Consider the following 23,058-nt stretch of genomic DNA (forward strand, 5'->3'; position numbering starts at 1 on the left):
TTCCACCGTAACTGAATGTAGATCCATTTTCATTCAACTGAAAAATAAGCCCTGGGTTCTGCTTCCATCTAATTTACTCATGATAAGCATCAAGTTAGGTAGAACCTAGGAGAGGATCAACAATTATGATAAGCAGTGATATAAAGCAAGTGTATGAGTAAGTGGACTGGGGGAAAAAGCACTTCAGTCAGAAGTCTTATTGTTCGCTTCCAGTAGCACTTAGTCACTCTGCTGATATGGTGTGTAGCAAAGAGATGGGATCATTTTCAGTGTTGACTGGTTTTGAGTTATTGATGTGAAATGGTGGTAACATACAGCAGACCAAATGCACACTGAGATGGGTAGGACACCCTGTGAAGCAGGAAAATGACAAGACAAGCAGGAGGTCAAAGGACCTTACAACAGGGAAAACAGTTCAGCTGTGTGTACTAGAATTTTTACATTGGACAGCATGTTCTCTGTTATCACCATGTGCCAGAATTGCCGCTTCATTGAACAACATTGTTGTACTGTGAACATTTTATTTACTAGCTTGTTAGGATTGCATTTACATTGATAATTTTAGGAAGAGTCAACAGACATCCTTTGTACAGTTTCAACCAGAGAAAATTGCAAATAATATATATACAATAATGAAAGATTAGAATAATATAAGTAATGTGTGATCAGTGACATATTTTGTTTTCCAGTTACACCAACATGCTGCAGTCATCAGCAAACTTAAACTGGCAACACACACTTAAGACCAGAACTTAGGTACACTGCTCAAATTAAGAGCAAAATTGATATGGGAATTGATAATAATGCAAATATCCACTGAGGCTTATGTGCCAGCAAATGGCTAGAAATTTATAGTGGCCATGCTACTGCCGGGGGAAATGCAGAGACTGTTCCAACATGCGCATTTGGAACCAATAAATAAAAGGACTATATTGCCTGCCTAATGAATGCAGCATGTCAAACGATTCTTGAACTGCACGTCAAACCTTTTTAACAGTCAAAAATAAAAATTGTCAGTGAGGTTATGCTCAGCAACGAGAAACGTCTCCTCAAATGCACAGTCATGAATACAAAATGTTTTATATACTATATTATTTCCATAAAAAATAATGCATTTTAATTTATAGCATTACCCCTTTGTTGTAAAACATATCCTATTTTTTCCTCTGACATGGTTACAGTTTGTATGTACAAGAAATTAAAATATCAATTAAAATAATGTTACTGTGATTCAGTCCTGAAGCTACTCCCTTTGTTCACATAAACAGCAAATGGCTTACAGTACTTTCTGTTAACACTGCAACTTGTATGGACCATTCATTGTGCTTCTTTTAATACCTACAGTAAATACAACAGTGCCAAGACAACATAAAAGCCAATTTAAAAATCAACATAATGTCTTGGTTAACTGAAGGCAATCCTTCAACTAGTACAATTTAATTAATATATTAATAATTTAACAATGATTCAAAATGCCAACCTGTTCAATTGGCTTCTTACTGACAAACAGCCTTGTGTAGTTTGTCGTAGCTTCTTTTGTCCTGTTTCTAACTAGCTAGCTTCTGTTCATCTTTCCTGCTTTGCACTCCCTGAATATTAACCTAACACTTCCTGACGTAATCAAATTCCGTACACATAAATAAAATGCAATACACACGCAGTTATGTCTAAAACATGGCATGCCATTGGTCCTTTGAATACTGATCAATACATAGACTGGAATGCTTTTAGATTCTTTAATACCTGAAATTGCTTAAGTGAGGGATAAAAATGCTCCTTCTGGACACAATAAATAACTATCCTTCATATAGTGCAGTAATACAGTACTCACACTAAACCTACAGTAATTGCACAGTAACCACATGCAACAGGCCGAAGAAAGAGCAGCCCTGCCACATCATGTCATTTCATCGGTCACTCAATCCCTACTTTCATCTCTCTGTCTAATTATTGACTTTCTGCATCTATTCAGTGTACTATCATACATGAATACCAAGCATTCTGCTTTGCTTGGGGTCCAAACATTGAGCCCTGGGGAACACGAGCCCTAACAGAAAAGGCAGCTCTGTGGAGTTGCAGTCCAAGGCAAAATGGATTGACAGTCAGCTACAGGTAGTTTAGTTAATCCAGTTAACAACAGAAGCTCAGTACGAGCTTTATCACTGTGCATGTTGTCTTTATGGGCCCTCAAACCGGCAATTCGCTTAATCATTTGTGATGTGAATATTCTGCACCAGTTGTCAAGTCATTCATGTCAGCTGTGTAGACAGACAGCCACGACAGTAATTCTTCCTGGGTTATTTCAAAATATTACAGTATTATAGTACATGACTAGTCTTGAACTTCAGGGTAGGTGCTCCCAGGTAACTGACATCAGTCTTCTGTACAGTCTGGGTAAACTTGTACGTCCCACTGAAGTGGTATCCATGCTGGAATAAGCCCTGTGTAACTAGGGCAGTGGGTTGGGGGCCAGGGGTATTTCCATCAGCAGTGCCTTTTGAAGAAATCTGCCCTCTTTTATTATTGTCATTGCTTATCAGATCACCAGTTCCACATTCAAACTTTCTCCAGGGAGTTAAGTGACAATTTTCCTAGAGGTCTCCATCTGAGGGCGGTAAACACAGCTTAAAGAGCCTGTTAAAAAACAAGAATATCAAATGAAGGGAGTCTGCCCTGTGTAGGACTATAAATTTTGCAATGTACTGACGGCATGAGCAGAATTGCCTGCTGGAAATGGTTTTATACAATACCTTGGGGCTGATGGGGGCATCTGGTCCATTACCTTGAGATTTTTAGCAGAGAGCTCAACTCTTGCCCCCTGGTAGAAGAGAACATGTAGATTATAAGTCCCACAGTGCCCTTGAATGGTCCTTAATGGCTAAACATAAGAATCGTACACTATGTAGTAATATTTGTCAAAAGTGAGGAGACCGTCATGTTGATCTGATTTTCTCTAAGGCATCCATGCCTTCGGAGTAAGGTGAGAGAAATGTACGATTGTAGATGTTACTGCATGCATAATCAAATTCTAACTAAAAGATTAATTATAATTATTTATTCACTTCCAGTAAAGTTGACAGTGAGACAACATATCATGTTATCTTTTTCTAAAATATATATGTCCAGAGAAATAATAACAAAGAAAATTGTATTTATGAACCAATCAATCCAATAGAACACCCCCTTTAACTAATATATTACTCTGTAACACAATTTACAGATTTCAACTAAAGTGCTTTGGTTGAAACTGTGCCTGAACTTTACCTGTTTGCGCATTATGTCCATGGTTTGCATGATGCAGCGTGGCATGAGGCCATGGTTCCTGGCTAGGATCATTGCCTGCTCTAGTGTCACACTTAGAGTACATCTGCAAAGAACAAAAAAGCCTAAATTGAGCAACGTATACTTCTGTAACAAACACGCAGTAATGGGGTTGTCCATATGTGAACCTGCTGGATATATGGAAGTAGAGAGTAATGATGCAAGGCTCTGTGGTGCAGGCCATCCTCCCTGCATTGTGTTAATCTGTATTCAGGCAGACGGGCCATTGATATGGCATAAGCAGTATAATAATGCTAGCATCGTGCCAGGCTGACCTCTGCATGCCTGTGCTGCACATGGTGATGTGGCAAGCCCCCAGTCGGTTACACAGCTCAGAGGACACACACAGCACGCTGACACCTGATGGGTGGCCCTGGGCGCTTGTGCGAACGTTGACATAGGACTGCATTAGTCGACAGAGGTCATCCAGTGTGTTGAGGGGTCGCAGCAGCTTTGAAGGGGAGAAAGTGAAGGTCAGAGGGGGTCAGTGGTTAAATGCACTGCTACTAAAGTGACACAACACAATGTTAAAGAAGTGACCATCTCATAAAGTCATTTAGTCCTTGAAAATGTGTGTTTTAAAAAAAGAAGAGGGTGAAAAAGCCACTTCTTTCATTTTGGTTTCACCAGCTGTGGCAGCTTTTTCAAAACAAGTGACAGTATAAAAAATAAGAAATGTATTTAAATATAATATAGTAAAGTCAGCTTAAGAAAAATAAGATGAAATGTTGATTTGTATTAGAAACCTGTTAAATTTCACACCACTTAATATATTTCGACACTCAGCACTAGCCTAGATAGACTAACTGACTTGTAGAGATGGTGCATCAGCAGAAAGGAAGGGGAAACCATCAAAAATTAAAACATTTAACTCTTTGCAGTCTTTCTTTTGAAAGACAATGAAAACCTGAGAATAAGGCTCTAGGAAACTACTGTGTATTCCATTCAGTTTTAATCACTGGAACCTATGTCAGATACGGTCAGTTTAGGGCACTATACAATTCTTTCTAATCTAATCATTGCTGAAGCTCAAATGGTTTATACAGTTTATAATGTTGATGTATTGAGGTTAGTTGGAGTTAATGGGGTAGTCTTGAAGAGCTAGTGGGGGTTTCCAGAGGAGGGAACAGGATGCCAGGTCATCTTACTTTTGAAACGCTTGGTTGAAGGTCTCTAACTTCAAGGCCCAGTATCTGTGCTTGCATTTATAATCAGTCATAGCATTATATACAAATGGACGTTTGTTACAAGAACAGGATATAAGTTACATGATAAATGACCATATAGACTGTAAAGTATACATCTGAATAAGTTCATATTTACCTGGTCAATCTTCATAGCTGTGGTGTTTGAGTCTGTAGGGAGGTTGGACTTCTCCAAATAGAATGCCCTGTTGAGAAATACCCATATCTGGTTCAGTTTTTAATGCTCTTTATCTGGTTTGGAAATCTACAGATTTTCATCAACAAACTCCCTCTGTGGGAGAGCTGAGTCATCCAGCATCTAATGTACTTCACTATTTATGGTAGGATATGCATCTGTTACAGTACATATTTAATCATTTATTGATGCTGCACGAGTAATTCCCTCAGAATTCTGGTGCAGATATAAATGACAACCACATTACCAGGCTTTTATGTTTTTAAAGTAAAATTAAAATCTAAAACACATACATGCTTATATGCATATATATACATATACCAAATTCATATCAAGGGTGGTTTGATAAATCTGTTGAATGTATTGCAAATATATTAAAAACTCTGTCTGGAACCTGAAACTGTTCTCACTACACACATTAATGTCTGACAAACACTGGTCCTGCAGGAGTCATTTTGCTTTATTACATGAACAGACCAACAAAATCCTTTTAACTGATTGATAACTGAGTGATTTCAGGACAGGACTAGATAAATGCTGCAATTTGTAGACCATGAAAATACTTTGCCATGCACAACAATAGTGTGAAGTGTCCCTTTAAGGTGAAACATACCCAGTGCTAGTGAGTAAGCCACTGGAAGGCTGTGATGCAGTGTAGCATAGCGTACCTGAGTCTGCGGTAGTAGGCCTTGACCTTCTCTAGTGAGACAGCATTGGTGCGCTGCTGGAACTCCTCCATGGCAGCGCAGTCCTGTTGGGACACTCCCTCTGGACGCTCCAGTGCTGGATAAAAGAGGCAGGAGGCATTTAGATCAGCACAAATGTGTGCACATTTATATGATGACATTATTTCATGCAATTGACTCTCAAAGTCTCACTCCTTCAAACCTAATCACTTAACCTTGCTCTAACACAAACAAGTTCATTTTGACATTTCCACTGAACACAAAATTATTCCAGTCCAACCACCCACTAACATAATCTTAAACCTGACTTTTTTGAAAATATGAGGATTGCCCCAAATGTCCTAACATTAGAGGATTTTTTATCTATAGCATCAGCATCTGCAATAACACAAGGTGCCTCATATGTCACCTCAACCTGCTGCTAAGACTATGTTCCTGTAGAGGGCAATGTTGATCCACATGCCTGACTCTGCTCAACTGCTTTGAAGCTGTGTTGTAGCACTTTCTTTAACGCTGAAGTACATGAGGACAATATGAGCTCTCTCATTGGGTTAGTGTTCCAACTGGCACTTGTCTATGGAAAATCAATGGCTATTTGGCAGGGAGGCAAGATGGATAACTCTAGCCACCCATTCTAGGCCAGATGAGACTGATGGAGAACTACAAGGTGAATGGCAGCACAGGAGAGGCTAAAGTGGAGCATTTTAAATGGCCAACAAAAGGCTTCAATCTAACTTAATAAAAGCACATAGTGCTATCAGGAAATGTACATGTTTGAGAAGTTGAGAGGCTGCATAAAGCACTAAGTGTACTTCTATGATTCACTTCTACATGTATACTGTGTACAGGTGATTTAACAGATTGATGCATTTGAGATGTAGGAGTTGTTTTGCTCAAGTTTTGTAGAAAACTTTATACTCTATACTTCATACTAAACACTGAAAAAAGTAATTTTTAATTATTCTACCTGTGCACTTGAGAAGAGCTAGGAGAAGCTGGTTCTTCTCTATTTACCACTGTTACATTCATGTTCTGCCAACTGATCCACAACATGTTGTTGTTCCCCTTCAGTTTTCTCACTTTCTCTAGTTCCTCTATCCTATCTGGCCCAGTCTTACCCCTGGTGAACAGGACGGTGTGGAGCTTGAGACTGCCTCCATTTTGCAGCCGACTGGGCAGCTCACTGAAGTGACAGCTGTCCAGGTACAGGGTGACCCTCAGCGCCTGTCGGCTGCCCTCTACCTGGTAACACACTGGTGTGTCTGCAACACATGCACACAAGAATGCAGCAATTAAGAAGACTGTGCAGTCATATTTACTGCTGTCTGAGCAATCCCATAAAGGAAAAATGAGCAAATCTTAAGGTGCTGGAGTTTGATACCTTCAAGTACCTTAAGAAGTTTTAATAGATGCCTACAGAGTAAACAGTGAACCATCAGTTTTGATTTTAAAAAACACTTCACATATACAAAATTCCAAATTAAGACGTGTATTCTCCTCTGTCATTATTAACGTAGTACATTTAAGTCATTTAGTCACTACAGAATCTCAGAACCTCATCTGAGATTTCCCAGGGCCAATAAAAGCAGCACTGCTAAATTGATGAACATCATCCATAATGAAATAAAACCATAATCACTGCAGTTGTGTCAGCAGGTCAGACCTTCCTGAAAATGAATATAGAGAACTCCATGAGTCTCTGGCTTTGGGCTAGTTTTCACCTGCCACAGTAATGGCAAAAAAATGACAAAAGTTCATTTAAATACAACAGTGGTGCAATAAATATCTGGATAATACATATTGTGTATGAAACAGCAGCTGCTGGAAATGTCAATAAAAGAAAAGAATAAAACCATTTTTAAAAATTGGACAATTGGTGTCCAAATAATTGTGCAGGGCTCAATCAACAAGTACCATTTAGATCTTTATGTCACTGTCTATCACAATTTTAATAGTTTTAATTGTAGTTTAAAATAATTTCTCATTTGTCATGTATAAACAATACATGAGTGTTAAGTTATAGATGTGAAGCAGACTTGTACTGACTCCTGCCAACTCTGGCATATGAGCAGCTCTCAGTAAAGATGACCTTTACTAAGTGACCTCAGTGGTCACAGCACTCCTTTCCAGAGAACCCATAAAGCCACAATCCTGGGGAATTAGCCGTGATGCTTCAGACTCAATTCAAGGGCCTCAGAGTCTGTGTTGCTTACTCTAACTTTCCTATAGCTCCCTGCTTGCTGTAGATAGTATTAGCAAATCAATACTGTCCAATGTACGCTGCCGCCACAAACCATCTTCATGCACTCTAGCTGTCTGAGCTGAATAAACAAGTTCTTCAAAGCAGTTTGGTTAAAACTATTTTTTCTATCAAAGTGTAGGAGACTGAGTTTGTAGAGTCTATAGAGCTTTTCATGCCTTTAAAGCGTAATGAATATAAGTACAGTATTGATACCAGGCCAGTAGGTTTCAGTGCCACACTAGTTTCTAATTAATCATATACAAGGTATATTGTGTGTGTGTATATACACTGAATACTTTCTGCTACTGAGTTTTGTGAATCTAGAATCCCTGCCTCATCCTTAGCTTTGCCTCCTTAAATGGAAAGTGCATGTTGTGGTTTTCCTTTGAGTGGCTATCTCTGCTGGCCCAACTGATGCTGCTGAAAAAGAGGTAATTCAGGATGCAGTCATCCTTTGTATCTACTGCCTTTAAGGCCTGTAGCACCTTTGGTAAATACTGAGGTTATTAAACACACAAACATGCCTATGTCTTAAAACTTTCTATACTGTCATGCCAAGATGAATGCCCACTATGAATAACTTGAGTGCATTCTCAGTTGAAATGATTGTAGTTCCCCATTGTATTTGAATGCTTACTCTGAAATAAATATTCCAACCCTGAGCACTTTGGGAGGACAGACGCAATGCAAACCACAAAATCAATTTGTCATTTTCATGCAGATGAATATTTCTGTACTACAGCACATGCTGCATTTTAATGAAAAAATATCAAGTGTGTATCTGTATTGAAGTGTTATGTTTGCGTACTTCCATCACATATGTTCTAACAGATTTAAAGTTGAAATGAAGCCCTTCACACTGTCAGGGGGCACCATGTCATTGGTAATACAAGGACAATGAGGACTTCAAGAGACTCCATGCCCTGCCCTTCTTTATGATGATTTATGGAGCCACTATAGTGTTGCTTTAGCTCCCTATTCACTCTTTTCCCCTTGAAAAGAAAATTAAATCTGCAGAGGCAAAATGACAATTTCACCCTGGATAGCTTCTAACCATCCACATAATGGAACTTTATTCAGAGTTGGTCAAACCAGACATCTGCTGATTAGCAGAAGTCTAGTCTGAATGGGCCAAGTCAGTCTTTGCTGAGTCTCTTACTTGAAACTAGACACTCCTCCTCCAGTTGCCTGAAGAACACAGTGACTTTGTCCAAGTCTAACAGGGCGGCTTTGGTGTCTTCCAGCATGGTCCGCTCCTCCTTCTGATGGAGGAAAAAAAAGAAAGCTCAGAGGTTGCACCAGTCTTGATAATCGGAAAGACAACTGTATGGCTAGAGAGTTACAAGCATAAAAATGGATTCACCAGGATATGCACAGAAATTTGTAGTTAAAAACAAATAATGTAGCTTATATCATACATTTGAAACTCTTTTGGTTTTTATGACTTATCACATGAAAACACCAAATCCATCCTTACCAGGTGTGGTGCTAGCATGGACTGGAAGTTCAGCAGAACCCCAATGACAGATATTTGCTCCAGCCACTTGCGGCTGGTCTCCTTGCTGTCTTCCTGGTACTCTCCAGCGTTGTTGAAACGCAACCGCAATGCCACAAGCAGCTGCTCAGCCAACGTGCACAGGGCGCCTGTCGCAGCCTGGCAGAAGATCACATCCCGCCGCAGCTGCAGAGAGGTGTCTGGTGTTGGGGGATGCGTGGAGACAAAATTTGATATTAAAAAATGATGGAGGATGTTCAGTGTGGTACAAAAGGGAGAGGTCATGAAGAGCAGAGGAGAGTTGAAGGGAATGAAAATAGCAGAATGATAACGCAGAGTACACAGAAAGACAGGCATAAAGAAAAAGTGAAAAGGTCAATAAGTAGCAGAGGATAAAGCATCGCTCCCTCCCACGTGTCCTGGACTTGCTCCAAAAACTATACCTTATTCCATTAGCCTAGATCCCCAAGAGGATAGCTCCCATTAACTAGCACCATATGCCACAGTGCTTAGTTCAAAGTGACTGAAGCATCATATGCTTTGACACCAAACCTCTTTTTTGTCAATTATACAGAACAACTGGGCTCAACCTACATATGGTCCTGCTCTGGAAAATAAAAATGTTGCTAGAAATGAACGGAAACTTCTTAGAATGATTTGATTTTACTGGAAACAAAGTAAATTTAACCATCTGCTTTACCTTCTGTAATAAAGCGGATGTAATGAAATTCTTACACACACTATTATGTGTACAGTATATGCCCAGTATATGTTATGGGCATGGATTTCAAAGAAATATTTTGTCAATTTCTGTGAAAATGCTTTAAGGACCTGCAGATGTCGAACTGGCTGTAATTCCATATACTGAATGATCTCATTTGCAAATAGCCCTAAACTGTTGGAGTAATTTAAAATACTCCAGTTATGAGACCTTTCCTGCTGCACAACAACCAAATTCTGTTGAGTGACTCCACAGTGGGTCTCTGGAAAGCCAGAATTTGGTTCTGTCTGGTTTGAATGTTGCCACCTTGCTCTAAATATGAAGTGGTTTCTGTTTCACACAGACACATTATTCTACCTGTGCACTTGAGAAGAGCTAGGAGAAGCTGGTTCTTCCCATCTGTAAATAAGAAAAACAAGATGGAATGATTGATTTTATGTATACAATCACACGCCAGTAGTGTGTACTGTACATGTGAGCATGTGTGTTCCACTAACCGTCCACAAATCTCTGCAGACTCTCCACCAGGGTTTTGATAGAGTTGGGGAGGTTCCAAGGGTCCTCCTGGATGTTCTTGTGAATAATGCAGCGACAACGAACTGTCCAGTCCTCTGTTTGGCGAAACTCTGTACACATAAAACACAGGAAATGTCTTTGTCTTGTATGACAACTGTATAAACAGTAATAGGTCAAAACACCTTTCACCTTTCAAAGAGCAAAAACATCCAGAGAAAAAGCCAGTATGTACCTGGTTGGCTGTGGTCAGAGGAAAAGTGCTTGGTTTCCTCACAGGCCTTAGTCATGACAGGTCCTTTGAGCAGGCTATTAATGGAGTCAACCTGTGCATGCACACATGCAGAAAGATTAGACTTTTCTATACTTTTCTTTCTTTCTTGTGCCAGCAACCAACTTACTTTCTGTGTTCAAACACACACATTCAATGAGGAAACAGAAAGATGGAGGAAAGAAGAGAAAAGAAAGGAGGTCAAATGACAGATGTGAGAGAAAACCTTGCCTGTGTCCAGAGCTCCATGAGGCAACTCAGCCCAGATCCAAAATGTTTACTATTACAGTCATCTTTTTATTTTCATAAAGGCAGGAGACATACGTGTTTTTATTTCCCTATCTTTAAATCGTACATAATTTGACTGTGTTTAAACTTCAGTATTATCAGTTTGCCACATTTCTTCCTTTGAAAAAAAAAAAAAAAAAAATCTAAAACATGACAGCACAAATTCAGCTTTTTATCCAAACTGAACCCCAGAAGTTACCTGGTTGAAAAGGTGCTCGAGGCACCCGTGCAGCTTGTCCTGTTTGTCTGAGGGAATCCTCATGTCACAAGGCAGCTCATCCCCTAGTGTCCAAAACAACAGCAAAAGAAAGGGTGAGGTGAGAGAACAAGTCTGGGCACCAGTGTTCATATTTATGTGAGAAGCTGCAATTATTAAAACTGATTTCTATCCATTGGGTTTAAAATAAACTGAAGCATCCAATTAGAGAGAGGCTAAAAACTTAATGCTGATAAAAACAATGTAATAAAGAGCAGCAGACACATACTTGGCTCAGGGTACAAAAATGTGGTTATGAGGGTTATGAAATATATGTAAAATATTTGACCACAGTCACCTCCAAAAATGATCTATGGTGTTTGTCTGTTCTGGCATTCTGAAAGCATGACATATGATCAACACTCTCACAATCATAAGTTAGCAACTACTGATCTCTTCTTATGCTAACATCCATTATTTCTTGGTTTTATTTGATGCTACAAAAGGGCATATTTGCCTCAGTCTAGTTTACATTGTTTATTCTGAATTCACTTAGTTACAGTGGCGTCTGCACAGTGTCACATTTTTCATTATTCTGGCTCTTCACTCCACATTAGGAGTGATCACTGTTTCACTTGAAATTCTAAATTCAGAGCCAAAATAAGAGAAAATGAGATCTAAATAAATTTCGAGTTTTACAACTATGGATTCCAACTATATTTACAGATGCACAGAAAAACAAATTCCTTTTAAGCCATCCATTACCTGACCCCATCTCATCACTCCCCAGGTATGAGCTGTTACTTCGCACACTGGTGTAGGACAGGACTGAATCTCTGTTGCTGTTGCATTCACTGCAATAATGCACATACACACAAATGGACACAGTTAAAATGCAATATAAAAAAAGGGTTAATTCCATTCTAAAGCCACAAAGAGAATTTGGAAAGCAGTGTCTTGTAATTAAGCTGCCAAATAATCCTACTGATTGTAAAGGCCTTTTCTGATTTACAGTATGCAAGACCAAAGGTAATTAAACGATTCTCACACTAACAACTGCCTCTGATTCACACAGAGAAGTAAACTGCAGCTCCATAACATATGACTGATAATGCAACGTATACATTCAGAGTAAACACTGAAATGGAGCTCACCAATTCACACATATCATTTTCTAAACACAAATGTTGCCAATGTGTTATGGTTCAGTTATCTGTGTTTCTTAATACTGGTGTGTGCAGTTTTTCTAAAATGACCCTGTCTGGTATTTATAGTCATATGTGTAGATGATTTGAGGTGATTTGACGTGATTGCCGGGAACATGTGGATGATTTACATGGCTCAAATTATACATCACTTGTGAGCACACGCACAATCCCCTCAGAGGAGCTCTGAATGATTCACAAGCTGAATTACCATGACAAATGGCCTTTGAGCAACACAACAAAAACACTGGCTTTGTCTTCCTGTACCGTTTCTGACTTGGCTGGAGGACAAAACGGGGGAGGCAGGGTTGGTTTTCACCTGCAGGGTTTATCTTGGGCCCTAATATATATGTGAATGGAAGAGAGATGAACACCCTCAAGCAAACACATAATCATAGTCTAATATTGTAGTAATATGCGTATGTACTAGTAAATCTGGAAGACAGCTCTTATCTTTGTACTGTTTCTCTCAGTCCAGTCCCTCGTATCATTCTTCAGTCCTCCCATTGCTTTTCACTTTATTTGCTGCCTAATATACACACAGTTTCCTCTCTCCCTATGAGCCCTGTATTATTTCCTTCTGGCCCTCTGCTTTTACATGGTAAGATGTGTTTTCCAGCTGTCTTTGGACACACTCTCTGTCTCTGTAATTCTCACTCACTCACACACGCACGAACACAAGCTGATTTCCAAATTTAGCTTCACACACCTCCTGCCAATATTATGAGCACCGCCGTGACAATTATTGTGCTTATAGTAGCGGATCTGGCCTAACCCTAACCCAAACACATACACATATACATGTTAGTCTTGCTATAGCTGTGAGTGGATTCATTAAAATAAAGCATTCCCTAGCCTTTTACTCCAGCCTTGACCATCACAACTAAATACTGTAACTCTAACCTAAGCTCAACTGCAACAAGTTTTAGTCCCCAAACAACCTTTGAGAAGGTCTGTTAGAAAGTGAGGACCAGCCAAAATATCTAAAAATATCCGCACTACCAAGAAATAAAACTCATACTGGTCCACACAAGAAAAGTTATAAAACCACGCGCACACACACAGCACCTGTAGCATATGTAGTTTTCACACTGGAAAAAATACTAGAATTCATATCATTTTAAAAATTCTCGTTTAGTGCAGGCCAATGGTTTTAATGCATGCACACACACACACACACACGCACACACACACGCACGCACACGAGAGCCAACAAGTTATGACAATGATCCACAACAGGCATTACAGATTTATCCGCGCACACTTCATCTCTCGTCAATTATTTCTGCACATTTTGGTTTGGTTCATTTTGGCACATTAACCCACTGTGTGTGTGTGTGTGTGTGTGTGTGTGTGTGTGTGTGTGCGCGCGCGCGCGCATGTCTCCTGTCCTTGTTCTGATATTATGTTCACCACAGACTGTGCTCGACCAGTGACCTGAACAGCTTTTTGGTTGTGTGCTGTCACCACCTAGGGCTTTAATATCTGTACTCTGAAAATAAGGACCCATCACCGTCTCTAAAGCACAGAAACACTATTGTACAGTAGCACTTCATCTATATTCACTATGCCTTGTTTTTTCCCATTAGATTTTAAAAACCTGCGTAAACACCTCACTGTGTGTTTGTGTGCACCATAACAGCCAACATTTTCTTCTACATTTTAGTGTGATGAGGTAGTTACATCTCGCATGCCGTGACCAGGCTTTAATGACAGAGTGGGTGAGGAGGCCGCACCCCAAACTTTTGCCACTATTATACACCAGCCCACCACACCAGCAACCAATAACTACATCTTAGTGGGTGGTGGAGGGTGGGGCTCAGTGGAGCACTGCCCAGTGAACCGTGTGCAGACATAGCGTTCCTCTCTCTTTCTCTCACTCTCTCTCTCTCTCACACACACACACACACACACACACACCCAGATCTCACAAGCAAATGACATAACAAACCTGACCAAAACAGTTTGAAGTAATTTTTAGCCCTCAATCTCAATTAAAATGCGAACATCTGGAAAGAGTTGTAGCCTCCAGAAAGGGAAATGATCAACATTATAGGTTTATAGAGGAAAGGTGGAATTTAACTGTTATTCATGTTTACATTCAGTCAGAAAATCCAGGTGGGAGACAAGGGTGTCCAGTGATGGGATTGATTACATTTTAATTTCTGGAAGAGAGACTGTATGCTTTATTAGTGGCACAGTCCTTAACCACTTACCTGTAGGAGTCCCTGTAGCTCATTGTGTCATGGCCTGAGTCCTCCTGGTCCTCTTCGTTCACCTTAAAGCAGACTCTTTTAATGCCGCCTTGCTCCACTTTGTCCTGGTCACATCCATCCTCGCAGGGGGCTAGAGATGGTGGCTGACTTGGCTCGTAGACTGGATGCTCCCCACCCTCCCCTTGGAGTTGTGTGGGCTCAGTAATAGATGATAACAGACTAAAAGAAAAAAAAAATGTATTATTCCAAAATTAAATTTGATACACTTATAACAAAATATGGCTACTGCTATTAAACTCTCATATTGTACTGTTTATTTTTGTGGTGTTTTTAGCATATTTAAATATATTTAAACGCATATAGTTTTAGTGATATGTAGCATATTTGAGGTAAACACATTGTGCATAGACACCATCACAATCGAACATGCACATATATTCATTCACACTGTCACACCTCTTTCTCGGCATGGACACATTCTTTCTCTTGATGTTATTCTGGCCTCACTCCCTGTTCCTGAACTGGGCTCAGCCCATAAATATTTTGGGCCTGAAAAATGCTCCTTTTGTAAATCCTGAGCTTTAAACAAGGCAAAGGTCAGACAGACAAAGAGAAACTGAGAAACAGCCTCAGGAGGCTGGTGTATGGATAACAGCTCCTAGCTTTTATGCAGAGATCCCTAAATGTCACTGTGAAGGCTACAAAATAATCTACTCCCATACAAACTCTAGTGGACTGCCAATATTTGAAAACAGCACCAGCTGTTAAAGTTGAAAACATTTTCTGGTTGCATATGACTAAACACCTTTCTTGTATTTGTAAATGGTGGTAGAGATGAGACTGAACTATAAAACAGGCTCCAAGAAACAATAACATCCATACTTATATTTAAAAGAGATTCAAAGCTTCAGTGGCACATGATCAATGTGTTTATCTGAACTGTAACACTCACACATCTATCTGAGCAACATATTGCCGCATTTCCCTCACAGCAACATCCAGGCGGCTGTACAAATGAATGTAAGCATCCTGGGTGTCTGTATCTTCCTGTTTGAGCAGGAAGCTCAACCCGCCTTCTCCATGACTACTTTGTCGACTGTCCATCCCCTCGCCTCCATCCACGGTCACCTCCCCGCTGTCATCCACTTCGTTGCCTTCCAGGCCGGAGCAGTTCCAGGAGGGAGCCCCCATGCTGGTCACACAGTGTTGAGTGTGGGACATGGGGTTCAGTTGTGCTTTAACACATGAGACGAGAGAAGAAGTGGTGAGAGGAAAAGACTAAACAACATGGTGAATGGTGGTTGGATGAAAAACTATACTCTCTGACAATTCTGTCTACCCCAGATGTTCCAGACCAATAAAGGACACTGTTGTCTGTTCTACATTTGGACATGATGAAAAACAACTTTTTAAAGGACACTTATGCAACTGATATGCACAGCCAGAACAAAACTGTTTACTTGGGTTGCAGGCCAAACTAAGCTGTAATAACCTGAGACGTTCCAAAACTGCAGACAGATAAATTCTTCCAGAGACCCTAGTACTATTAGTATACAGTGATCATTAACATTAAATACAGACACCCTTATATACTTTATATACATTTCACACATTCTGTTAAAACACAGGAATGCTGATTGAAGAGGAAATTTTTCATCAACTCAGGTCATAAGCTGCATCATTTCTTTCTGTGCATGATTACTACTCCGCCTACTACTAATTACTACTCTCACTGGAGAAAATATCATCGCCATAGATGCTGGATGGCTAAGCGAGCAAATGCATGGCAAAAAAACATCAGAGTTCAACTTTGCACCAGTACAACTGCAAGGCAGATGTCCGACTGGCAGCTGGTTCTGAGAGGAAAGATGAGGACCAGGCATCCTGGAATAATGCAAGCAATGCTAACTGCCTGTTGTCTAGACAGCTGTATTGCATTTTCATCTTTGCTGAGAGTAGAGGAAGTTAAGCAGCTAAGTCTAAGACTCTCAACTAAAATCAGGCCACGAAGACAGACGACGGGATAGTTATTCTTGTATCTATGAACAAACACTTTCAGCATCTTTTTCTGCCTTATTGAAATTATATTCCCTGGGAAAGTAACCTTCTATTTCTACATCTCACTTTGTTTTCTCTCCCCTTTGACAGCCCCAGTGAGGGAATGGCACGCATTCCCATGCTGCCTTGAGGCACCAACTTTGCTGACATCATTCATTCATTTCTTTTAACATAAGTATGGCCTGGAGCTAATTCAATCTTAATGACACACCACTCATCTAATTTATTATGAGAACCCTTATTGAGATATGGCTGCTGTGGGAGACTGGGGTTGGTGCTCCCTACTGTGTGTATTTAAAGGGTTAGGGTAATTGGTCAAAATCATTACTGAGCTGGCGTTAAATGAGGCAGGATGTATTATTATAAAAGGAGCAGATTTCATTGAAGCTTAGATTAGGCAGCATACTTGACAGACATTGTACTACTCTTCATGTATGTATTATCTCTACCTTGGTCAGGGTCCATGCCAAAGAGGGAGTTTTTGCGGCCAAAACGGATGCTGAAAGTCCGCCCAGCAGAGGTTGTGCTCTTGGGGTAGGATACCTGCATCAAGTTGATGTGACAGTTGGTGGGAACAAAGTCCATGCAGCCCAGTGGGTGAGGGCGAGCACCGGCCTGCCTAAAGGGAGGCCACACAGTGTTCCTCAGCTCCAGAGAAAACTGGACAAAATAACAAATGAAGGGAAAAAGGGCAAAGACAAAGTTTAGTGAGACATGCTGCATGATTGACAGCACTAATATTTGTAGTGTAAGCTTCACATTTGCCAACACAAAATAGGGTCACACAAAATATGACCTGGAGACACAACACATAATGCAAGACAAAATGATTAATAATATAATGTAACCCCCCAAGTTTATTACAGACCTTGCTTTACCTAAACAGTTCCCGCGTGTCCTTAATTGACACTGACATATGACTTAAAAGGCAAATGTGAATAAACAGAAAAAGCATGATGTGATCTCAGAAAGAAAGGCAATGTTCAAATATTTCCCTGTCCCACAGAAAAGCCTATCTTAGCTGTGTCTGGAAAACAGGAGCCATTAATAAATACTGACACAAAGAGAGATAATATATTGTTTTGGTATAAATGTGAAGATACTTGCATGAAAACTTATTTTAAGTTACACCAAGCTTTTAAAGAAGAAGTACATAAAGAAATTATGCATGGTATAGTTCCCATCTGACCTGATAGTCTGGCTCTATGTGTGCAGGAGAAAGTTTGTCTTAGTACCTGTTGATAGCTGCTGATACGCCGTCGGATACTCTCCAGCTTGGTGTCACAGATTTGTCTGAACTCGTACTGAGGCATGGTAACTACTCTGTCGCTCTGGGAGATGAGCTGGCTGCAGTTACGAACAAAGAGGCTGTCATCACTAGAAAATGCCTCCAGGATCTGTAGAAACAAGAGGCATCGGTAAGGATGGATCACTTCTAGAACACAATTTTAGAAATCTGGTTGAGTTGATCACTATCAGAGTAATAGCAACATGAGAACTGTGTTTTTGGTCTAGTCAAACATTTGTTTTTTTTTTAGTAATAACAACTGAAACCACCAGTGAGGCCAGAAAATCCTTTTACTGCATTCAGATCCTGTGACTATATACAAGTGGAACAAATACAATGTGACCCACAACGTAGTGAATTGGGATCTTGTGATATTGAAATATTTTTCAACGCAAAAAACATCTTTGTTTCACAAATTAAAAGTAACATGACAATATTTTGTGAATAAAAAAAAAAACAACAAATACGTAAGTATGACTGTACCATACATGTTGTACTGAAATATTTAGCATATTTGTTGGGATCCAAAAATATAAAAATATATTATAGTTAACGTGCCAAATAATCCAAATTCCTCCCCTAATCTTTCTGTATCTACCTTCGCAGTGAGATTGAAGCAGCTTTTGGGCTCCACAATCTTCTCCAGGACGTGGCTCTTGATCCCAGCTGTGCTCACATACTCATAGACCACGCCATGCTCCAGATGGACATTATCTACTGTCAGACTAACCAGAGGCAGCTCATCAGAAAGGGACACTCTGCCCAGCCGGTAGTCTGTGGATCACAGTCATTTACAATATAAATTACTAAAAGCTAAGGGTAAACCAAAAAAAAAGTCATATTCAATCAGTCATAGCTTAAATGTTTTTAGCACATTCAAAGAAAATATTATTTGTATAAAAAAAAAAACTTCACCAGCCTTGGATAGAAAGGACAGCATTCATTCTTTTAATAAGGGCCCATACAGTACAGAATGTACTGTCACTTACTGTGGAGGCGCTGTAGGATTTTGGACACCTAGTGTATACACAGTAGGTACATTTAATCTTACTAGATGATGTCCTATGAGTGTAGCGTAAGCATGTGCAATTTTCAAACTGCTAAAGTCATTTTTTTACTGACCCAGTGACTATGACCAGATCCAAGGGTTATCTGAAAATAGCTCTCTAGGTGGCACATAATGTTTTGATGTAATGTTTTTGGCAGCAACAGATGCTTTTTTTTTTAAACCACAAGCCTGTAGTCAATCTAGAATCACACACACAAACACAAAGCAGCTACAGTTTACAAAACAGGACACTTCCAAGTAAAAGCTTCTTCAGATATGCTTCGCTCGCAGATGGATCACAAATAAACCTTACTATTTACTAGCTTTACATGTTAAACAGAACAGTGACCCCAAAAAGCCTCCATCACAATATTAAAATACATACAGAAACATTTAAATTGAAGAGCATGTACATTTAGAGGTTTCACCTGTTCCATTTGTGCCATTGTCCTCCTCATGCTCAGAACCGTTCTCTACTGGATAAGGACTGAAAGGACTGTCCTCCTTCTCAACACCATCTCTTTTATTTTGTTGGTCTTCCATATCCTCAAATGTGCGATACACCCACTGACACTGGGACAAACAGATTAGATCTGAACACTCACATTGACTGTGATGTGCAATAGATCATTATTATAAAAAAATAGAAAGAAAAATAGTAGTGTATAGGCCAGATAAAAGGAGAGATTATGAAACAGAAAAAATGAGGAAGAGATATATTTAGCCATATAAAATATGGATGTATATTTATACACAATACTAGAGGGAAGGAATCTTAAGGATTTCTCAGCTGACAAGACAGACAGAAGTAACTGAACCACCCTAAACAGAGCAGTGTAGTCAGTCACAGCAACAACGTCCTGGAAGATTTACTGGAACATGTTCAAAATAATTTATTTATCAGATCAGCAGGTCAGGCTAAATAAAACATCACAACATTGTGCTTCATACAGTGAGCAGAACATCCCACTCTGTCTGCAGTCTTGTGAAATACTGCCTTGAAACAGGAACTGATGCTGCAGGAATGTCAAAACAAGTAGACACGACTTTTGCAGTTTTGACGTCGGCCATGTAGTATGCAATAAAAGTGCACAGTCAGTCAGAGTGGGGAAAAAACAGCTAAAACTAAAGCTTCAGTGAAAGGAGAAAGAGTTGTGAGAGCTATAACAATAAACACAATAGTAAAAGCTTGCTGGACATTTCCTTTAAAATATTCTCTAGGATACTCTCCATAATTTTCCCTGCTCTGACAACATTGTGTGTGTTGTTTGTTTTCATGTGTCTCCTCACCATCTGGGGAGGCTCCAGGTGTGTGTGTTGTGCAGTGAAGTGCTCCAGGACCTCTTGGTAGTCACTGTGATTGACATTGTTGCCATTGACTTTCAGGATGACCTGGCCAGGCTGAAGACCTGCTCCGGCCGCCTCCCAGCCTGCAGCACGTCAACAAAGGATTAGAACTCTATATAAGACTACTATGAAACCAAGAAAACAGAAAAGTAAAGTGTTCATATCTGCACATAACCTCAACCATTTTGTTCCTCCAGGGAAACTGAAAATTACTCTGTGTTGGGTTCACTGTTATAACATGCTGTCCCAAGCTACTGATGGCTTTACAGCCTGGAAGTCCAATCAACACCTCCATCATCTTTCTCTGCCATCTAAAAATACCAGAGCTTGCATCACTGTTACCCAGGGTGCAAGTAATTACATAGCTTTAGGGCTATTGATCCAGGCAAGGATAGCATATAGGAGGACTGGTTTAGGAATATAAAAAAACTGGAGACTATCATTTTAGATGGAAAAAAACTGCCCCTCATGTACCAGCACAGATCCAGAAATTAAATTAAGTAAGAGAGAAAGAATTCTGTGCTTTTGTTTGCTTCTCTCTATTTCTCTCTCTGCCATAATAAAGCAAGACAAAATCATGAGATCACATTCCTTGGCCAACCGGCAGCTCCTCTCTTCAGTGTTTTTGTGTGTGTTCTCTCCTACTCATGTCTGGTTTACACATTGGGATTCACCCCTGATCCAACTTGTTATTTTTCTATTTTGAGTCAGTCTGTGCTGCAGAAAACATCTGCTGAGTAGAGCGCATGAAGGATGGGAAGGTAGAAGGAAAATGTGTGGGTGTGTTTCCAGATACCTATTGCACTTTTAGCTCTGATGACAGAACATTATGTTTGTTTGGTTGTGTGTGTGTGTGTGTGTGTGTGTGTGTGTGTGTGTGTGTGTGTGTGTGCGTGCGTGCGTGCGTGCGTGCTGACCATTACCTCAGCATGTGAGCCCCTGGTAACAGATTTCACACAAATAAAGTCTTTTATAAATTCTTACCTCAAATATAACAAGATATAAAAATATGTGTTTACATGATTATTTTTAATTACATTTTAGTTTTGGTGGGGGACACTGAGGCAGTGGTGGACTGTCGCCACACAGCAACAGGGTGCTGGGTTTAAGCCCATGGCTGACTGGGGCCTTTCTATGTGGGGTTTGTATGTTCTCCAGCTTCATCCCACAGTCCAAAGGTCAATTAGGTTAACTGGTGACTGGTGACTGGTGTGTATGGTGTTGTAAAAGGTTGTGTGTCTTTGTGTGTCAGCCCTGTGATATACTAGTGATCTGTCCAGTGTATTTTCTGCCTCACCACATGAAGTAGGAATGCTTCACCCACTGCCTTTGAATCTGTCACTCACCTTTCCTGACAGCATGGACGTGAGGAGGGGCAGAGCCACAGAGTCTGAAGGAAAGGCAGTCTGGGTTGTCAGGAATCTTCACAATCCTGGGAGAGGGAGGATCAGTCAGACCAGTGTACACTCTGTGTGTGTTTACATGTGTTTTTGTTTGTGTTCCCTCACTCCTTGGCCTTTGTGGCAACTAGCAGCCGCAGGGAACGTCGCATGCAGAAGGCCTGGCTGATCATGGTTTCCACCTCGGAGAAAGGCCGGAGGAACAGCAGGTCTTCGTTGATGGTGTAGATCTTCCTGCCCACCTGCAGACCAGCCATCTGGATGGACAGACGGATAGACAGGGGACAGAATGCTGTTATTTTTAGGTTGCAGGCTGTCTCAGCTCCTTATAAACCCCATATTTGAACAGTAACTGTTTCAGGAGGGGGTCACAACCAAAACTAAACTGCAGCATTAGTCTTTAGTGAAGTATAACTCAAGTTTTTAAAGTGACAACTGTGTATTAATTAGAATGAAGTCCCTATCCAGTATATGTGCGTCTGAGGAGCACATCAGAAACAAACCAAAACAAGAGAGTGAAAATCAATGTGTACTGCTCAGTAAAGCTTGTTCAGTCTTGTCATGTATTTTCCAGCATCTGAATAGTGTTTTTATGCAGGGAGTGCATATCAAGATTGACTACTAGATATGATTAAGCTGCATGATATTTACAGCTGAGTCTCCTGCCTGTTGGATTTGCACACATTTCCACACTGAAATGTTGCTTAGTGATAACACACTGCTGTGACACACTGCATGTAAATACAGAGAATTGCACTTTATTTATTTCTCTCTCAACATATGACATGTTTCTGAGGTATCTATCTATCAGAGCTATCAACCCTTGCCTTTTTCCTTGAGCTATACACAATATGATCTGCCACAGCACATGCAAGTATCTGCCAATTCAGTAAAAGATGCACAAATTTACTGTACATGCTCACATAGTATTAAACACCTTCAGCTTTGCACAATCCGATATGAGCTTTTAAAATCTCTTTTCAAATGACAGATACACTGCATCACAGCCTGCTGCCTGTCATTAAAGGCAGTCATCTTAGTCATCTTGCACATCTTCAGTCACGTTGTGAGAATAATGCTGCTTCTGTTCACTGTGTGAGTCCAGTGTCCTGGGCACAGATCCGGTGGGGTGGCCTTGGCTGAGCCGGGCCCCAACTCTGGAAATCGGCCCAGGATGCATGTAGGAACAACTGGGAGGAGCCATCTGAATGTGGAAGGATGGATATGTGTGTGTGTGTGATTATACAGCATGGGTGCTAGCCTGCACGTGACTTTCTATAATAGTATCATATAGTGAAAGAGCCCTGTGTGTGAGTGTGAGTCTCTGAGCCCTTTTCAGAGCCTCATGGGAATCAGCTGAGCTTCATTCACTATGCTGGCACA

General features: G+C 40.3%; 1 protein-coding gene across 1 annotated transcript in view; it reads right to left on the minus strand.

The window, feature by feature from the left end:
- Nucleotides 1-507: 507 nt before the first annotated feature.
- The window catches only part of prex1 (phosphatidylinositol-3,4,5-trisphosphate-dependent Rac exchange factor 1), a 70,036-nt gene continuing 47,485 nt past the window's right edge, over nt 508-23,058 (minus strand). The window contains exons 18-40 of the mRNA XM_026331613.2: nt 21,784-21,932; nt 21,622-21,707; nt 20,219-20,358; nt 19,357-19,501; nt 18,479-18,654; nt 17,828-17,989; nt 17,042-17,252; nt 15,487-15,769; nt 14,535-14,753; nt 11,879-11,967; nt 11,117-11,199; nt 10,594-10,684; nt 10,343-10,471; nt 10,203-10,244; nt 9,107-9,324; nt 8,789-8,891; nt 6,506-6,649; nt 5,370-5,484; nt 4,645-4,711; nt 3,597-3,772; nt 3,265-3,367; nt 2,751-2,818; nt 508-2,634 (exon numbers count right to left, since the gene is read on the minus strand). Of these exons, the coding sequence (XP_026187398.1) occupies nt 2,592-2,634; nt 2,751-2,818; nt 3,265-3,367; nt 3,597-3,772; nt 4,645-4,711; nt 5,370-5,484; nt 6,506-6,649; nt 8,789-8,891; nt 9,107-9,324; nt 10,203-10,244; nt 10,343-10,471; nt 10,594-10,684; nt 11,117-11,199; nt 11,879-11,967; nt 14,535-14,753; nt 15,487-15,769; nt 17,042-17,252; nt 17,828-17,989; nt 18,479-18,654; nt 19,357-19,501; nt 20,219-20,358; nt 21,622-21,707; nt 21,784-21,932 (3,042 nt within the window). The 3' untranslated portion in view covers nt 508-2,591. The remainder of the gene's footprint in view (nt 2,635-2,750; nt 2,819-3,264; nt 3,368-3,596; nt 3,773-4,644; nt 4,712-5,369; nt 5,485-6,505; nt 6,650-8,788; nt 8,892-9,106; nt 9,325-10,202; nt 10,245-10,342; nt 10,472-10,593; nt 10,685-11,116; nt 11,200-11,878; nt 11,968-14,534; nt 14,754-15,486; nt 15,770-17,041; nt 17,253-17,827; nt 17,990-18,478; nt 18,655-19,356; nt 19,502-20,218; nt 20,359-21,621; nt 21,708-21,783; nt 21,933-23,058) is intronic.

This window comes from Mastacembelus armatus, chromosome 7, assembly GCF_900324485.2.
Source record: "Mastacembelus armatus chromosome 7, fMasArm1.2, whole genome shotgun sequence".
Taxonomy (NCBI): Eukaryota; Metazoa; Chordata; class Actinopteri; order Synbranchiformes; family Mastacembelidae; genus Mastacembelus; species Mastacembelus armatus.